At 44.4% G+C, this 22,748-nt stretch overlaps 1 protein-coding gene across 1 annotated transcript; it reads right to left on the bottom strand.

Annotated features, from left to right (window-relative positions):
* Positions 1–2,244: 2,244 nt before the first annotated feature.
* Positions 2,245–10,943, bottom strand: UBE2B (ubiquitin conjugating enzyme E2 B). The gene is made up of 6 exons (XM_050312437.1): positions 10,803–10,943; positions 7,639–7,719; positions 6,854–6,879; positions 5,738–5,827; positions 4,408–4,496; positions 2,245–3,600 (listed from the first exon to the last, which is right to left on the bottom strand). Exons 1-6 carry the CDS (start codon positions 10,844–10,846, stop codon positions 3,472–3,474), a joined length of 459 nt encoding a protein of 152 aa, XP_050168394.1. The 5' UTR covers positions 10,847–10,943; the 3' UTR covers positions 2,245–3,471.
* Between the last annotated feature and the right edge of the window lie 11,805 nt (positions 10,944–22,748).

Raw genomic sequence — 22,748 nt, forward strand, 5'->3', positions numbered from 1 at the left:
ATTAGGGAGAGAAGGCCAGATAATTGTCCTGATACTTAAATAACAAATTAAACAGAGTGCTGGAGCTGGGGCTGCTCACACACAAACGCTGCCCACTCACCCACAGTCTGGTCTCTGTTTCCCACTCTCGGTCCAACCAGCCACTCTCCACAGATTCCCATCCAAAGGAGAGGTGAGGAACCTGCCTTGCCAACTCACACATTACAGCAGATTGCCTGCTGATCACATCTTTCCTCTTCCAAAAAACAACTCTAAACAAATAAAAGCATAGTATTTGCCTGGGACAGCTTCCACAAACAGCAAAAAGCTCAAACAGAAACACTGGCCGGATGAGAAGGCTCTTCCTCTCCTGGTGCATTTTTATACACATCAAAAATTCTTACAGAACCATGACATGTCAAACATGAAGTATTTACCTGTCTGTGCTATCCTACCTATTTTATTTTGAATTACTCAGTGCCACTGTAGTGATCGGGAAATCTTCCTTTTTCCCTGTAAATTTTTTTATTAGGCACCTCCTAATCTCTAAATATTTAAAGCTTTATTTGTTTGACACATTGGATTAATTGACTATTAATACAAAACCTCCCACAAAGAAGCTGCAGATACAGTACCTCAAGCTGTGATTTCTTCCCTTCTCACAGCCTAAGGCCTCAACTCTGCAATTACACACATTTATCTGTAGTACGGTGCAGAATCCCAACGGGACGACTCACAGTGGTGAAGTTAATCACATTTGTGAAGATCCAAGTCCTGCAGTTTCGGCTTGGGACTGTATTTGGATGAGACATCTTCAGGGAACCGAGATCTGAAGAAAGCAGCACAAGCAGTGCAGTGTTTGATGCCTCTTCATGAATAATGTCACTGTGATAAACCTGGAGGCAAAGGTGGACCTGGAACTCCGGGTGGGCAATGCCCAGGAACGGCTCACACAGGGACAGCCCTGCCAGCAGCTTCCTGACTGACACCAAACCCCTGCACATCTGGAGGTCTCCATCTGTCCACCTGTAAAATCAGGTGAATCACTTGGATGTACAGGACAAAAACTCTGGGGTAACTAATTTAAAGATGTCTCCACGGTGATTTTCAATCTTTATATGGAATCTCACAGAAAAGAAGTGATTATGAGCTCTTTAACGTCAATCAACCAAAGCCCCGTCAGAAGCTATAAACCCCCAACCCTGTACCAGTCAGTCCTTAATTAATCCCACCGTCCTAGCAAGCTTAGTGTATCTCTCAATCCATTAATTAAAAAATCAAGCATCCCAGTGCACTGTTTAAGAAGGCAACTGTGCCACAAAGTTCACTGTGCCTGTGCTCTCGTGACCTGATGTACTTGAACCTTTTGGTCCTTAAATTTCATCGGACTCCTGGTAGTAAATTGTTTCTCCATGAAGTTTTAACAGGTTTTGATCCATGCTGTGATTATTTTTCATGTACTGGTGGAGGGCTCACCAAAGTCACCAGTCCTTCCCTCCATCCACTGGGAATACAGTAACTCACAGTCATTCCCTTTGAGGGACAGCAGGACATTTTCCACTGAGACTGTACTGAGTGTAGGCTCTGCATTCTGCCCTCAGCCCTTCAGACATAGTGTGGGTCCCAGTTCAGGCAGTTTGCAGTGCCTGATCACTCAAATAAACCTCCTTCTGCTCCAGTTATGTTTCTCAGACTGCCCCATCCCTCACAAACACGTTCCGAGCATCATCGATCAGTAACTAGGCCAAACTGGCTGTTCAGGAATAATCAAATTAACGTGGACTCAAATGACTCCTGTGCACACGTCAGAGGAACAAAAATACTGAAACAGGAGGCAAAATTTTGCCAGTGTCACTGAAACTCCACCACAGCCACAAGGCAAACTGGATCCTTTGGGGCTTCTGTTAATCAGACGCAGATTGAAGAATTTTTAAACACAAATTCACCAACTCAAGGAAAGCAAACTGCCTTAATGGGAGTAGTTCAGCTATTACTAAGCAATGATGTTTCTGTTACTGTGCCTTTGCACACCAATTCCTGGCTAAGATACAGCAGTGTTACTCCACAACTCCTAAGAGTCCTGACAATACTCTGAGTGCTGCTTTCAAACCTAAGAGATCACAGAACTTCACAAGGTGGGAGGTGTAAATTGATATTCCTGTTTCAGTGCACTGAGGCTTTTAGTCATGACTGTTGCAAATAAACAGCATTTTCTCTTCTAGCTGAAATAAACTTCCATTGCTTTTCAGGCAACACTGAGCTGTATTTTGGTACAGGATTTGGAGGTTTTAATACATATGTAATGCTGGTTGGAATTGTGACAAAGGGGTTACAATTCTGCTGCTGGAAGAAAAAAAAAAAAGGCCTATTTCTTGACTGTAGTCATCCAGCCTGATTTGCAGAACACGGTAAGAAATTACCACCACATCAACACTTCCAAAAGCAAAGCCAAACTCCTTTAAAAGCAGCAGTGTAGGAGTATGTGGAACCTCTGTGCTACAGACACGAGACCTGCTCAGGTGGTGCACAGCCAAGCCTCAAAGAATAACCCCATTAAGTCTGCAGGCATGTTTCCTTCTGTTGGTGATTAATTTTTTCCCCAAGGGAAACTAATGGGACACCTCTTTAATTACGGGAAGGTATTCAAAACTATATTACAGTGTGTGAATATAATAGGACAGATTTAGTTGACAAGATTTTACAACTCGGTAAAATACAATCTCCCTGAAAAATAAGAGTTATTAGGATACATCAGCACCAAGCCTGGTTCATCCAGGTGGTGTTTCCAACTCCCCTGCTGGTTTAAAGAGGGACTTTTAGCAAAATAGTTACATCTGTTTCCCCATTTGTAATTGGCAGCTACCAAAACTCTTCCTCATACAACTGAGGACACACAGAATAGAGTTGGTGCAGAAGCAGAGACATCCTGTGGAGACAGTTATACCATGGAGTAACTGTTTGTAAAGTGCATGGTATCGTCAGCAGAGACCAAAAGGAAAACAAGGCCTAAAAAATGAGCCCTTGGAAACAGATAGAGAGTGAGAGCAGAATGTCTTGCGCTAAGGTTATGTATTTAACAGTTTTACATGAAATATTCATATATAAAAACTTTGTTAAGTGCTTTTCTCCAATTTAAAAATCTAAAGAATTCAAAAATAAGGCATTCAATATTTGAAAAAGTACAGATTTACAAAATGTGTATATTCCGTCATGAAAACTCCACACCAACATTATACACTTGGAAAAAAAATACAAACAGGATATATTACAAATTTATGTAGCAATAACTTAGTTCATACCATGCAATAAAAAGGACGTTAATCGAGATACACAAGCTTTTAGCTTTTCCTAAACTGGAGGGCTTAATTTTGTTTGCAAATGAGGTTTTATGCAAATTCATAGAAGTGTGGCACTTGAAATTTCTGGTAGCCTTTCTACTGAGAGTTAAATTGTACATAAGGATTATGAGGATGGAGAGTAACACAGCAGCTGTTACGAATCATTCCAACTTTGTTCCACAATGGCTGAAACTCTTTTCTCATATTCCCGTTTGTTCTCCTGGTAAAGCTGTGCTGCCTGACTGTTTGCTGGACTGTTTGGATTGGGTTCATCAAGCAGAGACTGCAAAGAGGGGAAAACATAATGTGAGACAAACCAACACATTTAAATAGGGGAAAATCAAGTTATAACTTCCAAGTCGAATGTGTTTCACAGGGCAGACGTGACTCAGAAGGGTCAGATGAATAAAACCTGGTTAAACTCATGGTAGGGCACCCCTAATTACACTGATGAACCTCAAATTACACCCTGCTTAAGCACTAGTGCTGCACACACTTGTAGGTTCACAAGCCTAAGAGGGACAGGGCCCTTTGTGCCAGTCAGCACTATGAAGCTAATTGACTATTAGATAATTACACTGCTATTGTGATCCAGGACTGAAGAGGGGCTTAAGATGTCTCTTAGAAAACTTCACTGTAGACAAATACAAAGAATCACAGAGGAGAAGAGGAAGTATGCTTTTCTGCTGTGCCAGCACATTTTCACTTATTCCAAGTAGTAGGTTCCAGCAGTATTGTCCCTTCGAGGACTTCAAAGGGCAGAGCTTCATGATAAAGGTTTGTGCTTGAAACACGAGGCAAGTTTCTGCAGCTGACGGCCCATCTTGACTAAAAGCAGTTAAAAATGAACCCAAACCAGTAACTGCTTTCCTGCACAGAAATGCATAATGGCAGTTTTGTAGCTCAGAATCAGTAATTATCTAGATCAGCATCTCTGCCTTTATTGGATCTAAAAAGCTACTGCTCAGTTCACAGGGGTTTGAAGTTCCCCTGGATACAGATACCTGGTTATGCCCATCACAGAGCTGCGTATTCTGGAACAGGGACAAACAACATCATCACTGTTTAGTAAAGCAGATGCAAAAGTTACCTGAATTGAAGTTAAAATAGAGGAAACATCGTATGTTGGACTCCAGCGGTTCTGAAGGATATCTAAACATATGCTGCCATCCGCATACACTGCAAGCACAACAGAGAGCATTCAGAACCTGGCAGATTTATGGTTCATTACACTCTCTTCAAGGCAGACTTATTGTTCCAAAGCAGTCTGCGCTTAAATTAATGCTTTAGGAAAGAGGACAGCAGTTATGTCTCACAAGCTTCTGTAGTTTGACATGTTGTGTTTTGAAGATTTATTACTGAAATTAACAGAACACTTAAGAGGAAAAGAAGGAAGGTCTGCAGATTTTGGCACTAGCACAGGAATGGGCACGCTGGGTTTGCTGCTCCTGCAGTGTGACTGATCCACACTGCCACACAGAGAGGCCTCCCCGAGAGCAGCAAGGCACTGACTGCAGGAGTGGAACCCACTCAGGCCACCACACACTGGAGGGGGAGTTCCTGCCCTGTTTTCACGTACCCTGCGCTCACTGTGAGATGCACCAAGGCAGACAACAGAAAACATGGGAAAGTGTGCCTGAAATCCTGCTTCTGTCTGGATTAATGGAGCCTGTGTGAACCTGAGCCTCAGCACTCCAAGTCCTACAGCCTTGTGCTCCAGGTGTTCATGCCAATAAAACAAAGTACAACCCCCTGGCAGACCCACTGGCCTGCACAGGACGTGATGTGTGGTTGCTACAGAAGGGCAAGAGGCAGGGTTTGGATTTTTCCTCAATAAAACCTGAATGCAGGCAGGGATAGCTGAGCCAAACCTACCAAGAGCTGGGGAGGAACCACAGTGCACACCCTGACAGTGCTGCCCTCATCACTGAGTTCAGGTCAGCTGCCTCCTCTGGGACTGAGCATCCCCATGTTCCCCCTGTGCTAGTCCAGCTTGGTCCAGAGCACAGGACAAAAGCAGGGACTTGAAACCCTGCCCAGCAGAAATAAATAACATTTGGCTCCATCAGGTCCCTGCAGTCACGATGTGGCTGCACAGACACAACTGCTGTTAAATGGAAGGGGCAGGAAGCTGCAACCAGAATTGCCTCTTGAAACCAACCTAAGTGCAGCTGCTGCTGAAAATACTCCCAGGCTTTGCTACTGAGGGTACATATTGATTAGAAAAAGGCAGATAGCTGCTTCTTAATAGCATCATAACTCTTAATTTTTCATCAAGCAGTTGCTGTCCTAGACGTCTACTTAGGAGATGGCAATGAAGAGAAATGAAGAGCTGTTAAGCATTCTGGACGTTTGGAGAATACATGACCACACCATAATATTTAATGGGTATTACAGCTAAATAAAGATGATTCACTCACCATTTGGATGGAACATTTTGGATAGAAACCTAACAGTTGGAGGTTTATTTGGATATTCTTCGGAGAATTCTATTACTAGTTTAAAAGTACCTGTCCAAACAAAGATAAGGACAATCAGATCAACAAAAAGAACATTTCCAGGAACACAGACAAGAAATAAATTTATGTGCCCCATGATCAATATTTCTTCTCACCATTATATAAACAAACAACCCAGAGTCTGATTTCTTTTCACGTATTTCAAGTGATAATGAAATTTAGGAGTAATAAAGCCAGCAGCAGAAGCTGGGCAGAAGTTTGGAGTCTCACTGTATGCATGGCAAAGGCAGCTTGAGCCAACATTCTCCCACTGCCCTCCCCTTTTTCTGTGACCCAACATGCTGGTCCCGTGGACTTGGGTGACTTGGAGGCGTTTCATTAAGAAGGCACTGTGGTGCCAGCAAAAAAACACTGGAATTTCATCAGCAGCAATCTCAGTCTTTGGAGCTCATAACTGATTCACTGAAAACCTTTATTATGGATCAGTGAATAATTTACTGTAACTCCTCCAACCCAACACAGAGAAAAACCCATCTGCTGCCAATTACTGCAATAATACTATAATTATTAAACTCATTATTCCTCATATGCCTAAGGGAGGTTCATTACACACCAACTTTCATGTTTATGTACAAATTTGGGATTCCCTCGCCCTCACTGAGTTCTATATTCAGAACAATTCAAGGTTTTTCACCTGTTCTTCATTAGGAGCACAGCAATGAATCAAACATGCCAGGAAGATGAAACGAGAAAAGCAGAGTCTTGTTGAGCTCAGCTCTGGAGATGTGGAAACACATCTGGCAGCACCAGGCCAACATCCCCTGCTGAAAGCTCTGGTGTACATGTATAAACAAGGCTTGATAGCAGCACTGCTTCGCAGCTTCCTAACTAACCACCAGCCACTGAGACAAGACACTGCTTAGATCAAGGTGCATACTTTTATGGCCAACAAACCTTCCCTTGCTTGGTTTGTTTCAAATTATAAACAGATAACATCTATTATTTTTCCAAAGCAGAACAATGTTAATATGGCAATATTTATAAGAATGACAAAGGATACAAAAGTTAGTGGCTTACCATCTTCAAAAGGTGTCCCCTCTGGCCTGAAAGGTTTTGAAAAGAAACTCCAGTTAAAAGTGATCATTACCTACTTCCACACAGGCAATAAATAAACTCAGCAAATTTGTATCTTCTTCATCCTCCACGAGATATAGATAGAGGCAATAATCTAAATATTTAGAGAAGCAGGCAGAAGCAATCTCAGGCAGCTTTGCTGCATCTGAGACGCTCCTCCACAGTCACTCTGCTATTTGGGATATCTACTTTATCATCATCCCAAACAATACACGTGCCATTATGTGACCAGATTGGAATTAATGAGCATTGGAATTACTAGCAAGCACACTGCAGCTTTATGAAAGGACACCAAGCCAGCTCCCCTTCTGTAGGATACATAATGTAGCTTCCCAGACAGAACCTGCACCTCGTCCCACTGGGAATCAATCCAATCACTGCCAATACATCTGGATTTAATGGCCAGGAACATGCAGTGCTTATGTACTTTAAAGAGGAATCCTGCATTTTCATAACCCAACTCCTACACAGTCTGACCCCTTCATTAAGCCACGTGCAAGCTTTATTCAACACAAAAAGTTGAACAAATCAAAAATTTAAACTTTTTCTTCCCTATGCATTCTGCTTTATTCCTAGAAACAGATTGTTACCACAACAGCACCCTTAGTCACTCTTCTAAGTTTGCTGACTTTATGTACAGAAAAAGAGAGAATAATTGTTAAAACAAACAGCAGATTAATATATTTAGCCCTCTGGTATAGAATTTCTTAGTGTCCAAAAACTCTTACCCAAATATAACTGCATTCCATTGCATTATATTATTCTCGGATGGTGCACCACTGACACCCACAGGAGGGTCCTCTTGCAATCTAAAAATCACAAACACAGAATGGCAAGTCTTATATAAATGAAACACTTCCATCTGCAAGTATAATTTAACAGCAATATCCACATTCTGTAAATATTTTCTCCTTCCAAATCAGAGAATACACAAAGCATTACAAGCAGATTATGGATACTCTGAAAGACAAACCTACAAGGCAATGCACATAAAAGTTTCCTCATGTTTTACTCTGGGACACTCCAAGAGCCCAACAGGCCTGATTAAGTGTTCAGGGAGCAAAGGATTAACTGCAAAATAACTTAAAGCACCATGGACAGCTGGGATTTACAGAGCTGCATGGTGAACTATGAAAGAGCAATTGCTGCTGGCTGCCACCAGGAAGAGGAGAGCAAGCTGCAGCCACAACCAGGAGCTGAGATCCAAGCAGTGACACTCAGAGAACACACCGAGATCCAGGCAGTGACACTCACACAGATCCAGGCAGTGACACTCACAGAGCACACACTTGCTGGGACTCAGCACGAGGGGCTGTCAGTGGAGCTTTTCCTGCATTCCCAGGTCTGTGTGTGCAAGATGGTTAACTTTGGTAGAAGCCTATTTTGACTGGCAAGCTGATTGCTTCAGAAGGGAGCAAGGGGAAAACCTGTGGACTGCTCCCTCCTACCAGTTCAACGATGTGTTTATCTCTACAGCAATCACGGGAGCATTTCAAATTATTTTTAGTTCCCTAATCCTAAAGCACGTTACTTACTGAAAGCCTCATAAACTCGGAGCAGACAGAAACATGTACTGCAGCCAAAGAACAGGATTCAAACACTCCCCTCTGCATATCAGGGTTTCTGCTTCAGCATCACATGAGACCCTGAACAACATAAATCAGCGAGTCCCAAACAACTTGCCTGATCAAACCCGCTCAGTTATGCAAGAATAAGGAAAATGCAGTGACTGCCTTTGCCTCACAGGAATTCTGGAGTGTCACCAGGAAGTTTGATCACATCACAGGACCTTATGAACAAGCTGCCACAAAAAGCTCTGCAGACCAAGGGACATATTTTAACTCAGTGTGGATGTGCAAAGGCAGATTTATTGAGGGCTGACAAAAAGCAGAGGCAGGCAATGCTCCTGCACCAGCACTGCCTCACCTGGGATACCCCCCACGTGTCCATGGATGCCCAGAGCCCCTCTGAACTCCGTGTTTACATCCCTGCTCTCTGAGCACATGCAGTTCAGGCAGCTCAGGGTCAACAGCACAAACCACCTACTATTTTGGTCAGGGAAAGCAGGACCAGCACTCCCTGCTCCGTGACAGCCGGGCTGTCTGCCAGCAGCAGTGCCTGAGCACTGGCCTCACAAACGCATCAGGAAGGTTAAATCAACTTCATAAAGCACACGTGCACCCTACTGTCACAGGGGCTAACTGCACACAGGGCCTGGCAAGGGCTGCAAACGGGACCTGGCGGTCTGAAACACCTCAGGAAAATGTGGCGTTTGTAATCCCTTTTTATCAGCATAAATAAATAAATAAATAAATAAATAAATAAATAAATAAACAAGCAAACTGTGTTTGTTTGTTTTTCCTTTTGGTTTAGTCCAACAAATGAGAGGAATTACAGAATCTGCTGAACTGTTCTCCCTTGGCTGCTCCTGACAATCACAGTATCTGAAAGCAGTTTATGTTTGATGATGTGCATCAGAGCTCACAGCACACGATCTGTTGTTTCAGTGTGAAGTAACATGAGGCTAAACAAATACATAACTAGGAAAGAGCAGAGCAAAACAAAAAGTGACATGAAAAAGCCACATAAAGTCTGGGGGGTCATATATATGCGAAAAATAAATTTGATTTACTTTGTGTTTACTTGGTTATACTTTTCCACAGTTTTAAAGTCTTCTCTCCAGCCTTAACTGCAAAATTATTAAACCAGTCGTTCTAGGATTATAAAGGCATAAAACCCACATTTGATTGCAATCTTGAAAAATTACTTAAGACACTCAGCCTGCAAAAAAAATCACTGGTTCATGTCATCTGTGTAACCAAATACAATAAAATGTCTGAATATCCTGTTTTGATTTGAACAGGAACCAAGAAACACCCTCTTAGCAAACACCAACACTCGCACACAACAGCAGGGGAGGGCTCCACGTCCCAAAAACCTCCTACTTCTTGGAACTCCACAACCCGGGCTTTTCCTGCTGCAGCCTTGCGTGCGGCTACAATACACGTCAACTGTTTACTGATGTGTTTTCAGGGCCCGGGATAACATCGCTACGCTAAAAAAAGAGACACTATCAAAGCTGACTCACCTCCAGCTCCTCCCGGGCAAGTCCAGCCCGGAGAAACCCCGGGACGTCCTGTAAATCCTACAGAGGAACCCCCACCCTCCCCCGCGCTCTCCAAGTGCCTTTACGTGTCAGACTGGAAACAATTTATCCCCGAGTCAGTGGTTCGGCCATTAACATTTAAAAGAGTGCAGCCAACAACTGCTCCTTCAGGAGTCCGCCTGCGTTACACAAAAGATTCCCCACGCAACTTCAGAGAGGGCAGCGTGTGCTTAAAAACACTGATTAAAAACACCGACTTTGGCTTTTGCTGCGTACAAACCAAAAGGGCGCTTCGGTTTGCCTGCGCTTCGTTTTTTAGGAGCCCATCCCAAAAAAAAAAATCTTAATTTTTCAGGGGGACGCCGCAAGCCTGGCACGCTCCTCAATTCTGCCCGAGCCACCCCAAAAGCTGGAGCCTTTGGATACCGGGGGTGTTTGGCGGGATGGGGGGGTCGGGACACCTGGAAGCGCCGGGATGCCCAGGGTGACATCCCGACTCCCCGTCCCTCCCGGGGCATTCCCGGGGTGCCCTCCTTCGCAGCCACCGCTCCAACTTTAATCCTCACACGCCCCCAGCCGTCGGCGCCGGAGCTCGGCGGCCCGAACAAAGCCCCGCTCCCCTCAGAGAGACCCCCTGCCCTCAACCCAGCCCCGCTCCCTCAGCGGGACCCCCGCCCCCATGAGGGTCCCCCGCACCGCCCCTGCCCCGAGGGGGGCTCGGCGCCACCCCGCGCTGGGCAGTGAGGCGCGGGAGGGCGGCAGGTCGCGGTGCCGTGCCCCGCTCACCTCTTGAAGTCCCGCATCAGGCGCCGCCGGGCCGGGGTGGACATGGCGGGCAAAGAGTCCGCGGCCGCCGCGCCGCCTCGGCCCGCGCTCCCTCCGCGCCCGCCCGGCCGCACAAACAACCCGCAATGGCGGCTCCCTCCGCGCGGGGCGGGGCCACCGCCGGGCCGGCCCATGTGCGGGAGGCGCGGGGGGGGCCGGGCCGGCCCATGGCCCCTCCGGGAGGGGGGTGGGGGGAGCCTGCGCAGCTCCGCCCGGGAGGAGCTCGGGAAGAACCACCGGGAAAAGGGTCCGGGAAAAGAAGGGGGTGATGTGCGGCCAGCCGGGCCCTGCGCTGAGAACATCCCAGTCTGGGCCTTGAGCGGGCTGCGTTTTGTCCGCGCCACGCACGCCAGCTCAGCCTGGTGTAACGGAGCCTCTGCCAAGCACTTGCAGTCACATTGCAGGGTTGTAAAGGTTATAAAGTTGGCTGCTTCTGTGCTGTGCTGTCTGCTCAGCCCACTTCCACTCTTCGCAGTAACAGGGTGGCTTAAAAACTCAAGTTTTGTATCAATTTTTAATTAGGGGTAATGGCACATTTTGCCATATGGGTCCCCCAGCTTCTCCCGAGGTTCCCTCTGAAGGCAGGCGGATGTCCTGGCTCCCGGAGCCTTCTTTTAATCCCATTACTCCAGCAGACAGAGCAGGTCTCTTTGGATTCGTGACCCAGTTCTTCCTGGAGCCTTGGAAGTTATCCCTGAGCTGGGGTTGGGGTGGTTACATGTGCCTCTGCTGTTCTTCCAGGTGATTTTAAGGAGGTCAAAGCATCGTGGGACTCGTAACGAAGTGACAGGAATAAACACTGTCTGCATCCTCTGCCCCTGCCCTTCACCTCCAGCCATCCAGGTGCTGGAGCAGCACCAGCACAGGGTTTAACAGAGCACAAAGCTCAGTTCTGGTTTTTAACAAAGCTTGGGCCAGGCCCAACACGCCCCTCACGAAACCCTTCAGCTGCCAGCAGTGAGATGGAAGCGAAGGGATTCACCCAGAGCCTGGTACTGCAGGGAGAAACCTTTTCCAAAGGTTTGGTAATAGGAAACTACCATTCCCCAGGCACTAAGACATCACTCTCCACACTACTGAGGAATGGTCCCTGCCAAGCAATCCCCCCCTCTGGACTCCCCTCCTCCTCCCATCACACAGACATTTTCACTTCACGTTCCACTGCTGCTCCTTTGCCTTTCCACAGCTTATATTTAGCTCCTGCCAAAGCAGACTGTAAAAAAAACAAGTGCAAGCTTGGACCTGTACCCATAATTAGTGTCATTTAAGAACATTAATTAATTCATCATTAACAGGCAGTGCCCAGGCAGGGCATCCCCTGCCCCAAGGGCAGCTCTCTGCCCTTTGAAGCTCGAGTCACCCTCAGCCTGCCCAGCAAAATAAACAAAACCCAAACACCAGCCCCAAACTGGAGTTAAACCCGAAATCCTTTGTTGTTCCCACCTGGCTTGGGAATCTTGTCAGCAATATCTCATCAGTGACAATATTTCTTCTTCTCTGACACCGCTGGGGAACAGTGTGTTGACATTATCTAATGGAACATTTTCTTTTTAATCCTGCCTGGCAGTAACATGTGTGGCTTGCAGTTTTATTAATAAATTGAAGGCTTTTTTTTTTTAACTCTGAAGAACCACCTGCAATTTCTGCTCTGTTGATTGCATGGCACATGTATGTTTTAAAATTAATATATATATATTGTCAGTCCCAACTAACAATTAGAGGGAGGCTCTGGCCTTGCAGAGGTGGTTTAAAATGTCTCAACATGAAATCTTCACTAAATAACCACTTCAGATTTAAAGCTGATGGTAATTATTTCCAGTACTACCTTGCTTAATGAATTTAAATGCATCACTGCCATTATAATAAAGGTTGGATTTTCTCCTTGCCAGACACGCCAGCTCACTCTGATTTAACTGAACTTCTGCAAAGTACAGGAACAATAACTTGCAGTCAGATTATAAGGGTATAAAGTTGGGTTCTTGCTTCTGTGCTGTATGTTCAGCCCACTTCCACCCTTTGCAGTAGCTGGATGTTTTAAAAATTTAGTTCTTATCAATTTTTGATGAGGGATAATGGCACATTTTGCCATATGGGTCCCTCAGCTTCTCTGAAGGTTCCCTCTAAATGCAGACTGATGTCCTGCCTCTTGGTGGCATGAAGGAAAGGTGGCACCACAGAGCCCTCAATTAAAATAGTTTAAAAAAAAAGGGTAATTAAAATGACAGATACTTTTATATTGAGTTAAAACTAGCTTTGGGTTTAACCTAAACCTGCTTCAAAATATCAACAGAAAGTAACGTAAAAATGAAATGGTAAATGGCCCTCAGTGCGAAAAAGTACATTTTTACTGTGATTCTTTTAGCACAGGAGTTCCTATCTATGATTTATTAGTGTAAATAAAACACAGTCAAGAGGGCATTTTAAGCCAATGAAAGGAGCTGCTCCCTTCTTTGCTCTATGCCTGGCATAGCTGTGCTAGTTCAGAGACTGGAGATGAACTGTGAAAAATAATGTGGTAAATGTGTGTGAACATTGGAAGAAGGCTGAGGGAGCAGAAACAAAGACTTTTAGCATGTTTCCAAATTAATGACAATCTTTAATTAAGCAAATTATAGTTCCTGTTATCAGCCTTTTAAAGAGGAGGTCTCTGTGAATGGGAATAAAAAGCCATGGTAAAACTGTTTTTCTTCTTTTACCAACAAGGATTTCATCATAAGAATATTGTCACCCTGATTCGAATATTTAGGCAGGAAAAAAAGACTCAGTGTTGGGATTTATCCATCATACAGTTCCAGAGGAGCTTCAGCATCATTTCCACGGATTGGATAACAAAGGGCTTAAAAATACCTTTTCCAATTGGAAAAAGCATCTGAGTACCTTCACAACAATAATGTAAGAACTCAGGGAAAGATTGATCACAAATAAAATATTGTTGCTTCTAGATCACACCTTTTCTTTATGGTAGTGATTTGTCATGCAGATATCAAAAGTGATAATTCTTTATTAAGAACAAGGGTTTGTTTCACAGTTTGAGGCCTCCAACTGGTGTGAATGACCTGCAGGATTGGAACAACACAGTAAAGAGACCTTGGATGGGTGATGGGAGGAGGACTTGGGGTAGCAGTGGTGCCACTGCAGAGAATTTGGACCCTCCTCTGAAATTTGGAAGAGTTCCAAGTGTTCAGTGCTTTGCCTCCCCACCTTGTCCTTCTCCTTCGTGCTGCCTCATCTCTTTTAATCTCTTCTGGTTTGTGCTGTTGGTAGGTTGGGTACTGTGCCAGAGCCCTGCTCTCCTTTGCTCATCACCTACATTAGCAGTTGCTAATTGCAGTGGGATCAGGGCATCGATGACTTTGGGAAATGAGGGCACTGTGTGCCTCAGAGCCAGTTCTGATGTAGCAGGAGGGCTTTTTTCAGTCCCAGAACTTTTAAAACAAACAGAAGCTGATTCTTATTAAACTCTTTTGGGGGTTATTTTTGGTGGTTTATTTTATTTTTTATCCCCTCCTTTGTCATACACCACGATCTCACCCAAGAATATTTGGTTAACACAAAGTGGAATTACTGAACTTTCTGATTTAGGTTTTGCTTAAACATGAGCTGCCCCTGGTGATGTTTATACAGATGGTGTGGTTGCATGATGGTACAGGGCTCCTGAACTGGCTTCAAAAGGCATGGAAAATATATTTGAGGGTTTTTTGGGAGGGGGATGGCACCTCTAATTCAGCTGGCACAGAAGAAGGTGTTTCCTGCACATGAAGTTCTGGATACAATGTCAAGTTAGCAAAAGGAAAATAATCACCTAAAAGCTAAATTAAAATGGTGACATATAATATGCCTACATATGAGGTCAGAGCTACCATTATGCTCTGGTTGCAGATGGAAAGCAGTACAAGGTTTATCTCTGAATACAGCACTGTTGTTGTACCAACCAAGCAGCAGAGTTGTTTCATAAATCTCTAGAAGATGGTAATCTGTTATTCCCAGGTATCCTGTGCCTGTTTGCCCAGCAGGTGGTTTTCCATATTGTCCATATCAAAACCACCCAGCCCCTGTGGTGATCAGTGGCAAGGGCTGCCTGGAGAGCCCTGTGGAGAATGCAAGAGAAAATGCTGGAAAAGTGAGGAAGGAGCAGCGTGGAACTGCGGAGGCACAGCACACAGGGCTAACAGCAGGGTGACTTGGAAGTTCTTCCAAGGGTGTACTTAATTCCCACTACAGATTTCATTCTGTATTTCATAAAATCTGTTATTGCCCACCTGCTGCTAAGGAATTCTGTGGAGGTTTGGAATTGTGGAGAGGAGGGATAACTCCTGTTACAAGCCATGCTCTCGTTCATGCTGTTACGTATTGATTACTATTATTCTTAGCAATAACAACAACAACAGTGCCCTGCAGCAGTTATTGTGGCAGTGCTGAACTGTAAATATTGAGGTAAACAGCTGCTTAACAAGCCAGGGTAATTCCCTCAGTCTCAAACCTTGGAGGAGGTTCATAGAGCAGAGTGAGTCAGCGGGAAGGAGCTGCTCTTGCACATCTCTCTTCTCCGAGGGGAAGCACAGGGAGGAACACAGCAGGCCAGTTGGATTCACCTCAGTTTGGAAGACTGGTATACAATCTTTACATCTCTTTTAAGCAGCTGATTTATTATCAGTTCACAGCGTCCTGTTTGTCAAGCAGCTGGACACTTCTGCAGAGTTCTTTTTTTACAGAGCCCAGGATTTTCAGGAATGTTGCTTCCTGAAGTCCAGAATCCTGAAAATGCAGGGGAAAGGTTTCCCCAGCTCCCTGCCTTACTGGAGATGCTATTTTTTATCAGAAACCCCATTTCCTGTTAGAAACCCTTCCCAGTTACAGTCTGTTGCCCTAACTCTTATGGGGAGTTCAGAGGGTTTAATTGGGGTGTCCACACAGGAGGAAAGTGGCACATCAGTAACTGTTAATTAGAGAAGTTGGGGTTTTCGGAAATGCCAAGGAGATTCAGAAGTGCAAGTGCCATCCACAGTTTTCTAAGCATTGCATTTAATTTAAATTCACTGATGTTATAATTACTGTGTTCACTGAGATGCAGTTGCAGGCACTAATGGTTTAAAAAAAAAAAATGTGTTCTGTTCAGGCATTGAATCTTGCTTCCCCTGATGTCAGTGGGAATGGGAATGGATTTAAGTTTTGCCATTTCCATTAAGCAAAATCAAAAATCCAATAGGCAATTTCCTGCCATAAAAAGATCTGAGGGGACAGATGGAGGAAGAATAATCTAATTGAGATGCATTTTCTTTTTTACTAGCTTGCTCTCTTTCATCTTTAAGAGCGTACCTAAAATGTCTCCTTCCCCAAAGAGAGCTTGTTCATTAAGCCTTAAAATAAATGGCAAGCAAAAAGCTCTTTTAGAAATTCCAATTGGTGATTGCAGGCATTTCTAATAACTGATTAACACCCTGAAAACTCAAACACAGAGTGATGAAGCACCCTCTTGCTGACAGACCAGCCAAGCTTTCACCAGCAGCAGGCTCTTCTGACTCATTCTTTCTCTTGCAATGGCAAAGGCAGTTGCTGCAGGGGAATGAAGGATCTCAGTCACTGCTGGGGGACGGGGAAAAGGGAAAGCCAGAGGCTGAGTTTCCTCCCCTGGCTGGATCAGAGCACTGAGAGGGGTTACTCCTTCCTTCCCTGCTTCTCTTCTGCCCTTCCACACCTCTGACACTTAGAGAGGGAAATCTCTACAAGGGAAATTGTTGGCGTCTCCAGGGTCACTGGATTTGTTGATGACTCTGTGCTCCAGATATATTTTCAGATATATTTTCAGAAGGTGTTGAGTAACAACTAAGTTTAACCCTTAAAATGAAACGGAGCTTTGAAATGCATGAGAGAGGAAAGGGAAAGCAGTTTATCCACGAGGCTGCTTGGGTTCCTCAGAAGGTTTTGTAACCCTTCAAAATCCTTCCCCATTTTGAGAAATATCTCTCAAACATTTTGAGAGATTGCAGGAGGATTTGTTTTATTTTATCTCAATGTGTTTATTTGGGTTTCTTTTAGGTTTTCCCTGTAAATGAATCCCACAGAGACAGCATAAAGGGACATTATAAAGTGCCCCACTTTGGAAATGGCCACAACCACCCAGCTGTGGTAGCTGGAAGATAAATGGAAGTGGAGGAATGGAGGATGTTCTTTCAGAATGAGGACATGAGGCAGAAGTTGGTCTCTTCCTCTGCATTTAGAGGGGTATCAGTCCATCATTTCAGATGTGATGTATTTGTTTAGGTTGGAAGCATCTGTTTTTTATCCCAACAGCCAAGGGAGAGAAGCAGAAATCCTCAGAAAATGCTTCATATGACCCCAGTTAGGCAATAATAAAACTATTAAATCAGATGTCCCAAGCTGTTTATGGAAGAATACTTCTGTTTATTGGAACAGGGATTCTACTTCTGCCACATGGACCCTTTAGGAAGCTCCAGGCTGGTAGTCTTAGCTGGGTGGAATCCTTCAGAAATGCAGAAGAGGAAGGTGGTAATGTGGATCAGCTCTGGAAACACTGCTGGTAGGAGCCAGATCCTTGTTTATAGAGAGAAGGAGAGGTGAGATGGCCTTCAGTCTACCCTGACAGTCCATTCATAACCCCTATCTAACAAATTAGAGGAGTATTTTGGGACAGTCCTCAGCCAGAAAAGTGCCCTGGAGGGAACATTTTCTCCAGTATAATTTAGGTAAAACTCTGGGGCCCTTACCTACCCTAGAACTGGGAGCTAAAATAATAACTCACCTTCCACCCACCCGCTGTACCAATTCAGAGTGACGAGCCAAAAACCATGAACTAGGTTACAGAGCAGCAGAACAAGGCCCAGACATCCCAGGTGTTCCTGAAGCAGGTGCAGTGACAAAAAAATGATGGGATGATTTAAGCAGAGAACGGACACTGGGTAGCACTAGATGAGAAGATTCTTAATAGCCTAATGATAATAATTCATGGATTATCTAATTATATGAACAGTTACCAGTTCATAGCTATGTACACAATGGTAAACTGCTGCTGTGGAACAAACTGTCCTTGGTTTGTGTGTGTGTGCAGCACAGATGGTCAGAGGAGCCCAGGAATGCCCCAAAGGGTCCCCAAAAGCCTAAAGTATCTCCCTAAAGTTCCATAAAGTCTTTCACAAAGCATTAATTACGTGTTCTCCTGCACAAGAGTAGACTCAGAGACACTGGCCACGTCTTCAGTGTGCTGAGCCTGCTCCTTCAAAGGCGTAAATGTGTCCTGGAAAAGCATCAGATCTGTCCTTTGCAGAGAGAGGAGAAATCATGCAGGGAACACTGAAGAAAAACCATTTCATTGCCACCCAGACAGAGGGTGAGCAAAGCAAACCCCCCCCAGTCGAACAGCAGATACTTTCTCATAAAGTGGGAGCTTAGGAAAGGCGATCTCTGTTTTTGGAGTGCCCGGTGTGCCAGCACAGCCCGCGCTGTGCCAGCAGGTGTGGCTGTGGAGCCTCGGGAAACCCACGCCATCCTTCCCACCCCTCTGACACGGGTGTTCCTTCACCCTGGGACATCCCACCCCTGTGTCCTTTGTGCAGGTGGAGCCTCGGGATTTTTACAGCCCGCTGGTGATTTTAAACACCGGCAGCAGAAACGTCCTCACTTGTTAAAGGAGCTGCCAGGTAGGGATCTGAGACACCCTTTAGGGGGCTGTTCACTCTTACAGAATGTTTCCCTTGCAGATGATCATCTGCTGGCTTATTCCAGGTAAGTTAAGAAAACACCAGGCTGAGTGTTCCAGCTGATGTTCTGGTCATAGTTTCCAAAAATAAAGGGAAGTAAATGAAGACTGTACAAAAGCAGTTGTGATTGTGGAGTCAGCAATTGCTGAGCTGACTTAACTTGGAATAACAGCCAGTGAAAAAAACAACAAAACTTGGCTCATAGAAATTTCCTGAACTGGAACAGTCAACAGGATTATTTTTAGTTCAGGTTTTAATGTTTTATCATTTAATGGGAAAACAGTTGCCAGATGAAAAACATTACGTATAGATTGAACAAAAGGTATTTCCTTACCATGCTAAGCTTTAAACAACACATTTTTACAGGCATGGTTTCTCAACTACAGCTGTTTCTTAAGCTTTCCAGCCCCAGCATCATTAACAAAAATAAAGGTGATGTGAAAACGTGAGAAGGGACATTTTAGCCAAAAGCTACTTTTGGTGTACTTTTACAGTGATGTGAGATGCTTTGGTGAGGGGTCCAGCATTGCCCAGGAATCCCCTTTACTCCTAAACACTGATTAGAGGCTGTGGTTTGGGAAGAAGGATGACAGGCACGAGGGATTTAAAATAATCATTTAATTTTTTATCTTGTTAAATAGCTAGTATTTAAATATGCACGGTGAAATTACCTATTTAGGCTCCACAGTCTAATTTTGTATCTGTTTATTCTGTATAATTAGGAGCCAGATTTAGCTTTGGCTATAGCCTTTTATCCCAGATAAACATACTTCACCTACAAGTGTTCTGAAACTTTATTTCAGAATTGTTTCCAAACAAATATTCGGTCCAGCCTGATCAGTGTTTCTCTTGGCAGCAGCTCTGGCCAGTGTTGTTTGTTTGCAGTCCCACATCTCTCCCTGAGCTGTGCTGGCCTCATTGCACTGGGGGATCGTGCAGTGAACCCCCTCAAGGGCCTGATCTGGACCCAAAATACCCTGACCAAAGATGGGTGTTTTGAACTTGGATGGTTTTCCTGCAGAGCAGCCTCGCAGAGATGCTGTGGCACCGCTGAGACAGCCTGGGGAGGGACACAGGGAAAAGAGGGGCAGCTTCCCATGGAGCCACAGGCCTGGCCTCACACACTGACACCCCTGCAGTGACTTTGGCCCATTCAGCATCCAAAGGAAAAAAAAAAAGAAACAAAAAGTAATTGCATAGCTCTGATACTGCACTCTTGCTTTAATTATGTTCCTCCAGTATCCATGCCTAAAACAACTGAGTGTACTGGGAATTAATGGCACGTTGCAGGGATTAGTACACGCAGATAACACATGAGGAATCTGCACAAAAAGTGAGGGAAAACATGCACTGCTGGGAGGGAGATCGACTTACAGAACATAAATTGCAAACAAAAAAAAAACCTAGCAGAAAATTAATACATATTTTATAGTTATCTTAGTGTTTTCAGTCTCCAGCCTCAATTGATGGTGGGTCTGAGCAAGATAAGCAGTTACACATCAACAGCCAGGTAACCACAGCATGATTCAGGAGTGTAACTGAGGATAATTTACCTGCAGAGGCGGCAAAAGAGGCTGGAACTAGAAAAGTACTCAGTGGAGGCGAGTTAAACTGCTGTTCCACATGTTCAACTGAAACTGGAAGGAGTTTGGGTGATACATAAAATGTGCTATTGGGGCTGCATGGAAATCGTCCCTGGGGATCTCTTGTCCATCCTGGATTTTTGGGAGCAGCGATTTCTGCTTGATCGTGACACAGTCTGCTATCAGGAGGTGTCTGTAAAGTATTTAAAGAATGTTGCTGAGCTGCAAAGCTTGTGCAGTCGGGAAACTGGAAGAGTTAATGAGTTGTGAAGTCCACAAGTCTTTGTTGATCACAGCAGTTAGGACTGCCAATTCCAATTCTTAGTGAAATCATATTTCCTATTTATTGTCATATATTTAAAATTTTTCATTAGCTGTCCCCTGGGCTTTTCCCAGGTGGTCACTGATGTTCCTGGGAAAAAAAAAAGTACAGACAGCCTAATAGTAGGACACAGTAAAAAGCTATGGAATGTGATAAAAATAAGCAATGTTAAAAAATAAAGAGCCCTATTGTGATATTTAAAATAAATATTTCTTTTATTTGGGGGGTTTCTAGCATGGTAAGTACTTAAATTCAGCAATTACAGTCTAAAATCTTGAAATACGAGCAGTTTCGTACAACGTCTCGTGGCAACTAAAAGTCACACCACCAAAATTAGGACAATTTGGGCACATCTTAATTTCTTCCTCTTTATCCTTGATTAAACTTAAGTACTAGGGTAGTGCTGCCCTTTCCTTTTTGCTCTCTGGCCTGTGGTTTGCTGCCAGCTGTTACTATTTGTTAAGTGTGTGTCCTGCACGTGGCTCAGATTTACCAACACCAGGCTGGTCCAGCCCCATGCCCTGTGTCAGATACTGGGGGAATTAGAGCAGATTACATCCACATTTAGCTGCTAGGCTATTTTTAAAAACCTCTTCCTCTCTTAATGAGTTTTCCCACATAATCCCATCTAAAAATTTATTTTGAGGGCTTGGGGTAAGTAGGGAACTGGGGGCTTAAAGTCACCAAATCCTGAAAAAGCTTGTGTGGGCTCGGGCTTAGAGCTCAGAAAAGCAGATTTCATTCACTGCATCCCAGCTGAGGAGAAGGAAGAGCATACCTTGAGGGTCCCAGAAAGAGTATCTATGAGGCTCAAAAAAAAAAAAAGGTGTGAAAGGGAGGCTAAGCTAGCAAATCCTCCCAGAATAAATAATGAAATATTTTCCATTTTAAATGGCCAGCTGGATCTGACACTCTTCTGGCTCTCTGGATCATGTTCCTTCCTTGTTGTGCTGCTAGCTGAGATGGCTTGGGGTAAATAAACTCACTGCTGAACATGTCAGATTCCCCACCTGTGAAGTGGTATTGACTTTGCAAAGCCCACTGAGAGCTACTGATGGAAAATGCTATTCTGGAGTTGCTAATAACATGTGACACTTTCCCTATAAAAGACCAGTATTTAAATTATTTTAGAAATGTGCTCAGTGCGTTCAGGTAAAAGCAATTATGAGGTTTAAAAGGGTGGTCAGAGGAGACCAGATAATCAACTAATCTCTGGTGTTAAATGCTTTGGCCCTGGGAAATGAGTAATTCTCTGCCTGCGTGCTCTGTTCCTCCAGCCACCCTGCAGAGCTTGCAAGGAGAACACCATGGAAAGAGGAAATCCAAACACAAGCAGGAACCTCCTTGCTGGAAGAAAACTGGGTGGCGGGGGGGGGAAAGGTGTTTTTGTGAGGAAAATGGAAATAACTACCCAGTGCAGAAGCATCTGTTGCACTCAGTGATTCTGTGAGGGCACTTGCAGGTCGCAGCATCGCCCACCACGGGCTGGGCAGGAAGCTTTGCACAGTCACAGCTCTGGCAGTTCTCCTCTTTGCCACCACTTTCCACCTACTTGGGTTTATTTTCTGCAGAGGAACTAATATTATTATTGTTAAGTATTTTAGTGGGTAAATGTGGATAAATGTTTAAGAAACAGGTCACAGTTGCTTGACTGCAGAAGAGTATTTTCCAGGTGAAAAGCCTGATTTTCAGGGAGTGTGTCAGACAGAGCACCTTATTTACACTTTGAAGGGCTTCAAACAGATTTCCCCTCTTGTTGGTTGTGGGGTGTGACTGATGGTAAGAGATGTACTTCTTACACCTCTGATGAGCAGCATTCCTTGCATCTAACAGAGGAAGAGTTGCTCCAGCTGTTGGAAAGAAAATAGTCATTTTCATAGTGTATTTTGGGCTCATTGGTTAATTCTTTCCTTTGTTCTGTTGCAGAGGGAGCTCACACAGGCTGTGATGAGACAAAATTACATCAGATATACAACCATCCTCTCAAAATTCAGCACTGGAATCTTGCCTGCAGTCCCCTGAATACAGCTGCTAATTCCCTCATGGAATGGGCTGTGCTGCAGAGTGAAGCCAAAGGAGACACTGCTCAGGAAAACCAGAGGCTTTACTTCAGTGCTGTCCATGTTTCTCCAAACAGAAGTCCCTGCCTTTTGAAGGGAAGGAAGGACAAGCTGATAGTTAAAGTAGAAGAGTGAGAAACAGGCAGTGCAGGAGCCACTCCTCAGCTGAGAGCTCCAGGGGAAGCACAGGGGAGGCAAAGGAAAACAGGGAAAAGGGAGTGACACAT

The sequence above is a fragment of the Myiozetetes cayanensis genome, unplaced genomic scaffold (genome assembly GCF_022539395.1).
Source record: "Myiozetetes cayanensis isolate MyiCay16 unplaced genomic scaffold, myiCay2020 scf17, whole genome shotgun sequence".
NCBI classification, from domain to species: domain Eukaryota; kingdom Metazoa; phylum Chordata; class Aves; order Passeriformes; family Tyrannidae; genus Myiozetetes; species Myiozetetes cayanensis.